The 8,012-nt window shown below is 43.7% G+C and overlaps 1 protein-coding gene across 1 annotated transcript; it reads left to right on the top strand.

Annotated features, from left to right (window-relative positions):
* The first annotated feature begins 2,962 nt into the window (after positions 1-2,962).
* LOC139778681 (uncharacterized) lies at positions 2,963-7,347 on the top strand. Its single transcript, XM_071716749.1, has 5 exons — positions 2,963-3,126; positions 5,789-6,260; positions 6,355-6,455; positions 6,590-7,087; positions 7,164-7,347. Exons 1-5 carry the CDS (start codon positions 2,963-2,965, stop codon positions 7,345-7,347), a joined length of 1,419 nt encoding a protein of 472 aa, XP_071572850.1.
* The last annotated feature ends 665 nt before the right edge of the window (positions 7,348-8,012 follow it).

Here is an 8,012-nt window from a genome sequence, read left to right on the forward strand (position 1 = left end):
ACATTTTTTTAAATTTTAAATTTAACCTTTTTATGAATTGATAGAAGATCAGCTTAGTAGCACAAGTGGGGTTTTACAATTTATGCAATGTCAAATCGATGTTGACTTTGGGAGTTCAGGCTACATAATCCATACATATATGGACTTCGCATATGGACCTTTGATCGCGTATAAAGCTGGGTCTAATCAACCAAATCTTAAAGAGTTATATATGAAATAGGGATAGAAAAGATTGAAGAATAGAATTATAAATAGCTTGATATCTCAAAATTGGCGGAAGTTAGAGCAACCACGGACATTTCTCAAAAAATTCAAAACGTTCAAGAATTTTCGTCGCGATCGCGGATCGATTAGACACAAGTAGCGACATCCCTTAGCCGCCCTCTGAACCAGGGATTTCGTGCCGCACCCCCGTCAACCCCTGACCGCGATGCTCTCTCCCGACGCGTTATTGATCGCAACATGCCTGGATCGCATGATCGAGTCAACGCCTATTGGTCGATACGTGTCGCGCGCCCGAAAACTCGCGAAACGGGACCGCGAGAGCTCCGGTCTCAGCAGTCGAACTAAGTACTCCGTTTCACGCGGTCGCTTCACGCCATTGTGCAACGTAAAAGCAGTCACAATAAGTACTTCGTTTCACGCGGTTTATCCTCACCGTCGTGCACACGCAAAGTACCGCGCCGTTAGTGCGCCCGCTCATTTACCGCGCCGTTAGTGCGCCCGCTCATTTATCGCGCCGTTCGTGCGCCCGCTAATCACCGCGCCGTCCGTCAGTGCAACTCCTACTTACTGCGTCTCTGCACGCTCGCTCATTTCGCCGTCGCTGTCTCGCGACCGGTGGACATTCGCGTCTCTGTGCGCGTTACTTGCCGCAACGACGTGCGCTCGTTCAACGCCGTCGTCGTCTCGCGACCGGCGGACATTCGTCTTGTGCGTGTTGTGCACAAGTGCGCCAGCTAATTGTAAACCCTACCTGTGCGCCTGTTAATTGCCAGCGCCCCAAGTGCGCTCACACCTAATTACCGTCGCTGTCTTGTACCCGACGAACATTCACGGTTCACGTGCACATCGCGACCGGTGAACACTCTCGCGTCACGTGCACTCCGTGTATTGAAATCTGCTCACGCGCCTGTAACTGTAAAGGTGCGTCGATCTCACATCGTTAACTCCTGTATTAAGACTTTTATTAAACTTGTGTTAAACAACTGAGTGTCCGTTCTCTACCGCACGCCTTATCCCTGTCGGGGTAGAGCCCGCTCTTACGCTAATTGGCGACCGGAGTTACGCCCGGAAACGCGCCAACACAAAATTTTATAAAAAAAGAACCCTTTTACCGATCATCGCCAAATTCAATATCAACCTTCTTTTAATGATACTCTATATAAAATTACATGTATAACTTATACATTTTCTAGACAAAAATTGGTAACCCCTTTACCGATTCTTGCCAAATTCAAAGCACAACCTTCCTTTAATAATACTCTATGAAGAGACACGGCAGTGCCTCGCGCCAAGTACGCGCGGAGCGAGACCGACCGTGACTCTTTTATATAAGATTACATGTACAACTTGTACACTTTTTAGGCAAAATCGGTAACCCCTTCACCGATCCTTGCCAAATAAGTAGTATAGCAAGGCCGGTTCGAGGCCATGGTGCTCGCGCGGCGGGGAGGGGGATGACGTCACGCAGGGAAGAGTGGAATCTCGGTAGCAAATGGGATCTCGGCGGGGAGGGGGGCCATCACGTGGGTACGAGTACAAAGGCGAGCTTTAGGTTATAATTATGGCGCCAAAGATTATTTTTTCTAGGTCTGTGTTCCAAAAAAATCAACAAAAAACCATATTTTACGTGACGTAAACTATAGATTTTTAGTTAAATTCTGGAACGCAGGAAGAGGTTCTTCAAGATTGCAGCCGGATATTTGTTTTTTGCGTGTGCGTCCAATAATTTTTCAAGAAAGAGCCATACAGCAAACAAACAGCGTTATAGAATCGAGCGCCAATGACAAACTGCTATAATTTATGACCTACAATTATCATGTCTTCTTCCCTATGAAGAGCTACGTGTCGGGACATGTTTCACGACGCCGAGGCGTTTTTTGGATTATGTACAGAGTGCTTGTCTCTTCGCGTCCCGTTCTCTTTATACATTTTAATATTTTAATAATTTTAATAATTTTAATAATTTTATTAATTCTTTAAATTTATAATAAATCGTTTATATAATTAAAAAGGACATTACTGCAACATAATTTGAATAAGGAATATAGAGGTTGAAAGAAAATATAAATTTTTCTTTTTCTTTTAATAATATACATTTATTCATGTTAACCCACTACATCATACTCCCATCCCGTCTCGAGACATCACGCATAAGTTTATCCACAGCATAAGCTAACAATTCGCACTCAATAACAGAATTTTTTTATTATAAATATTCTTATAAACGTCGCGCAAGATTCTAGCCGCATCGCGTTTACCGGTGATACAATTCTCTCTAAAATAGTTACAAATTGATTAAATTTCACATTTACCTCGTACGTATTTTGAGGTTAGGAATAACTGTAGATTTTAGTTACCGAGGTTGAATTTTGAAACGCAACCTTAGAAAGAGATGTTAATATTTTTTTCAAGATTTCACTTTCGGTCTGTGTGTCTGGATTTTTTGCGTGGGAGGTGTTGAGAGATACCCACCATGATTTTTTTCAAGAAAAGATGTCCTTTTCATTTTTTTTATGAAGAACCCTTTATCGGAACTGCGTGTCGGGACATGGTTTATGAAACCATGCGGTGTCAAAATTTTTTATTAATAAGCAAATAGCTTACAATTGAGACTCAACGTCTAAGGGATGTCACCTCTCTGCGACGTGGAAGTAGAAGAGAAAGAAACGATAGAGAAAAGAGAAAAAGCGATAAAAGAAAAGTATAAGACGATGAAGAAGAGTGTTAAAATCACAGTATGCTCAAGCAAGCAAGCAATTTGGGAAGTCTTCGAATATGGCTGATATCAATTTTGAGGACATACTGGAAGAGGAATCCGACGAAGAAGAGCACGCACTATCCGACGACAACGACTACGCCAGTGACGCCAACGACGACTGCAGAGAAATTGAGCACCGAACGGTATATCGCCCAGGAATTTTATCGTTAAACGGGCGCACGAGGTGCTGTGCAATACATCACTATTATACGACTGGCGGATCGTATATTGTATGTATGTCGTGCATGATATTAATTGGAGATATCGAAGATTCGCACATTTACGCCGTACGAAAACACATAACCGGCGCGCACGATGCGTTAGAATTGCAGAAACCCGCTTTTTCAGATATTACCATGCAATATATGTCCTATTTGCACGAAATAGGACATTGCAATATAAAGCAAGAGCTGCAACAACAATCCGCTCGACTGAATTCGAGGGAAGAATTCAGTGTGTGGGTGCAACGAGGTTATCAATTTGTTGGAGAAACAAAGCTGAATTAAACGACCGCGATTATCGATCGGTCACCAACAGTCGTTGATTGCTCGTATCGCGCGAATCGAAGGTCTAAAAGATTCGGTACGTCAACGTTTCGTGCATGTGGGTGCCGGATACAGTGCGAGTGAGGCAGGACTCAGATGGCGAGAGATAGATACGGCTTTTGAAAGTCGTATATTGACTGGTGCGGTAATAATAAATACCGATCACATCGAACCGCAACAATTTTTCGAAGATGCGAGAGACATTGTACTCGATTGTGTGCGGAACGTGATACAACAACATGACAGTGTAAAGATAAACACAGTGTTCAACGGCGAGTTTGTTGCGGGTGATAAACGTGCGAATAAAAGTGTCAATACGAGAAACTATGTACTCCTTCGTTTGTCTGATTTGCGAGAGTGGTATGTGTTGCGCGTTAACGAGCCCACCTTAGCATGGCTGGAGGAATTCCAGGAACGCGATAGCGGGTGGGCGTTGTCACGTATACTTAATTTAATACTAAATATAAACAAATATAATCCATTGCACTCGGGGTGTTTTGTGAAATTGCGAAAAAAATTAAAATAAAGAGAGCGGTGATCAACGTGGAATCAACGGACAATGCGTGTTTCGCGTGGTCAGTGGTGGCTGCTCTGCATCCAGTCAAAAATCATACATATAGAAAATCTTCATACCCTCATTATGAAACAGTATTAAATTTACAAGACATCAAATTCCCAACGTTGTTGAGTCAAATTAAAAAATTTGAAAATCTCAACGGCATTTCCATCAACGTATATGCCATCAAGAAAAACAAGAATCAACTTGCAATCTTACCAATACGGCTCACCGACCGAAAGATAAACAACAAACACGTAAATTTGTTGTACGTAAAAGACCCGCAAGATGCTAACGTAGGACAATTCGTCTTGATAAAAAATTTATCACGCCTCGCGTGAGCTCGCAGATTAATAAAAAAGAACACAAAAAATACTTTTGCGATCAGTGAGTATATTTGAGTGAAGCCCAGTTGCGCACAGAATAAATTGGATACAGCAGGTTGAATCAATCGGACACAGTGACAATCGGACACAGTAGGAAACGGACATACAACGGTTACAATCGGACACAGTAGGAAACGGACACAGCAACAATCGGACACAGTAGCAAACGGACACAGCAACAATCGGACACAGTGCCAATCGGACACAGTAGGAAACGGACACACGGCGGTTACAATCGGACACAGTGCTAATCGGACACAATAGGAAACGGACACAGTAACAATCGGACACAGTAAGATACGGACACAGTGCCAATCGGACACAATTGGAAACGGACATACGATGGTTGCAATCGGACACAGTAGGAAACGGACACAGTGACAATCGAACACATTACCAATCGGACACAGCAGGAAACGGACACAGTGCCAATCGGACACGTAGGAAACGGACACACGGTGGTTGCAATCGGACACAGTGCTAATGCATATCACTTACAATTAGCTTTCAATGATAAATATATTCTATATAATATATCAAAGTACATGCGTGGGCGGGGGGGCTTCGCCTCCCTGCACCCCCCCATGGTCGGTGTGGATGAACCTCGAAGCGTGGGCGGGGAGGCTTTGCACCCCCCCATGCACGGGTCGGTGTGCGTGAACGTTGAGGCGTGGGCGAGAGGCTTAGCCCCCCCGCACCCCCCCGAGGGCACGCCTTCGGCGTACTCGGGTGTGAAGTGCACCTCGCTTTAAGCATGAGCGGGGGAGCGAAGCCCCCCCTGGACTCCCCATGCGCGTGGACCTCGCTTTATAACTTATAAAGCACATGTATAAGGGGGGGGGGTGCAGCAAAAGAGCAGTATGTCATTAGAAATGATTTTAAGGTTAGAGAAACTGTCACGGAGCATAATATCACGAATACAACGTGTAGAATATGGCTCTGTGATTGGTTTACAACATCTTAAGATTGTACTTAAAACAGTCTTAAATATAAAATCGAACTATATAAATACTGGGCTATGTGTCCGTTTCTTGCTGTGTTCCATTGCAACCATCGTGTGTCCATTTTCTACTGTGTTCGATTGGCACTGTGTCTGATTAGCACTGTTTCCGATTGCAAACACCGTGTGTCCGTTTCCTACGTGTCCGATTGGCACTGTATCCGTTTCCTACTGTGTCCGATTGTCACTGTGTCCGATTGATTCAAGCTGCTGTGTCCGATTTATTCTGTGCGCAACTGGGATCTCCCCGTATATTTTTATTCTATGACATTTTATTTTTTTTTTCATGAAAAATAATAAATTATTCTTTTTTCGCAGATGTCTACACTATTTCAGTTCGAGCGAAAAATTGGCAGTCTATGGCGTAGACTGCCAAAAATTAAACAACTGCGCCATCCAGCTACCAATCGAGGATGACAAGTGGCTACAATTTCAAAACTATGGCAGGAAAGAACGAGTTCCGTTCATCGTGTACGCGGACCTCGAGTGCACCCTGAAGAAGATGGAAGCGGATCCAGGAACGTCCACCTATACCTACCAACATCACGAGGTATTCAGCGTCGGGTACTACGTGCGGTGCTCGTACGACGACTCGTTATCCACGTATCGTCGCAATAAAGACTGCATCGTGTGGTTTGCTGGAGAACTCGAGAAATTAGCCCATAGCGTAAAGTCTATCTTGTCTGATAATGTTCACATGATAGATTTAACGCCAGACGAGTGGGAGATATTTCACAGTGCGAAACACTGCTATATATGCGAGAAACCGTTCGCGCCAGACGACACGCGGGTACGCGATCATTGCCATCTAACCGGTAGTTACCGAGGTCCTGCACATTCCAACTGTAACTTAAATTACAAAGATTCACATTATATTCCAATAGTTTTTGCATAATTTACCCGGTTACGATTCACATTTTATTATAAAGAAAATAGCTACCGTGTTCGAAGGCTCGATCAATGTACTGCCGATAACAAAAGAAAAGTACATATCGTTTACAAAACACGTTATAGATGCCGATAAAAATTACACTCACAAAATTGCATGAAGTTACGGTTTATCGATTCATATAAATTTCTGAGTAGCAGTCTCGATAAATTAGCATCTTTTCTATGCAGAGATAAGTTAAAAATTGTACGTTCTCAATTTTCACAATTATCGATCGAAGATTTTGATCTTTTGACGCGAAAAGGTGTATTTCCATACGAATACGTGGATTGCATAGACAAGCTGCAGGACCCATGCTTACCGCCACACGAATCGTTTTATTCCTTGACCGATGACACTGTATCCGAGAGCGATTACGAGCACGCCGCGAACGTCTGGCGACGGTTCTCCATTCAAACCTTGGGTGAATACAGCGATCTGTATCTAAAGACCGATGTCTTGTTATTGGCCGACATATTTGAAAATTTCCGCGACAGTAGCATAAAAAGTTATGGATTAGATCCTGCGCATTATTATACTTTGCCAGGTTTCACGTGGGACGCCATGCTGAAACATACGCGCATAAATTTCGAACTTCTCACGGACATTGATATGGTAACGTTTATCGAACGCGGTATTCGCAGCGGCCTCAGTCAATGTTCCGATAGATACGCGCAAGCCAATAACATGTACACGTCGTCTTACGATCCATCGAAATCATCGTCATATCTCATGTATTTTGATGTAAATAACTTGTACGGTTAGAATGTGTCAACCGCTACCTTACATGAATTTTCGATGGATCGACGACATCTCGGACTTCGACGTGAGCGCGATCGCTTCGGATTCACCCACGGGTTATATTCTTGAAGTCGATCTCGAGTATCCACAGTGTCTACACGATGCGCACAGTGACTTACCGTTCTGTCCGACGAGCGATAAGCCATAAGTAACTTGCAACAGTGTACGCATCATGGTCTTCGTGTTACAAAGATACACCGCGTATTAGAATTTTCGCAATCTCCGTGGCTCCGCGATTATATAGAACTTAATACTGTTGTGTCGTAACCGGGATAGTTCCGGCACAGGATTAGAGATTCCAGGTCGAAGAAGCAAACTCGTCGCGATGTATCAAACAATTAGTTTAAATATATTTGTCTTGCCCAAATTTACAAGTGTTCCTTTTATTACAATCCGATAATCGCGTTATTCTCGAAAACGATTGAAGTTCTTAACGAGTTATAATATTGTAACCGGTATGTTGACGCACGTACTTGTTTCAATTCTGATTTCTGACTGGCCCGCCGATCGTTCCATTCGGCGGTATTTATCCTGTTGTAGTCGCGTGCCGTTGCTAACCGAGGTAGCGCTAACCTTCCGCGGTCAGCGCCTTGCGCTGACCTTCGCGTCAGCGTTTTCGGTTGTCCCGGAGTTGAACGCTCCGGGTTCCCGTGTCGGATTGCATCGGATGATCGGTCGTCCGATGCAATCGTCAGATTTTTTCGGCGGATGTTAGATTCGACTCTTGTCGCTAGGGTCGGATTACCAAGTACAATTAATCCTTAATACGTTGTGCACTCACAACAATACAAAATTTAGAACGCAAGCAAAAAA

This window comes from Temnothorax nylanderi, unplaced genomic scaffold (genome assembly GCF_030848795.1).
Source record: "Temnothorax nylanderi isolate EJ_2023f unplaced genomic scaffold, tnyl_v1.0 TNYL_tig0192_pilon, whole genome shotgun sequence".
In the NCBI taxonomy this organism is placed as follows: domain Eukaryota; kingdom Metazoa; phylum Arthropoda; class Insecta; order Hymenoptera; family Formicidae; genus Temnothorax; species Temnothorax nylanderi.

Excerpts from the sequence above, each read along its gene's own strand:
- LOC139778681 (XM_071716749.1), top strand. The coding sequence starts at position 2,963 with ATGCTCAAGCAAGCAAGCAATTTGGGAAGTCTTCGAATATGGCTGATA. Across the intron at positions 6,261-6,354 it reads TCGCGCCAGACGACACGCGG|TTTTTGCATAATTTACCCGG; the intron begins GTACGCGATCAT and ends ATATTCCAATAG. Across the intron at positions 7,088-7,163 it reads TACGCGCAAGCCAATAACAT|AATGTGTCAACCGCTACCTT; the intron begins GTACACGTCGTC and ends TTGTACGGTTAG.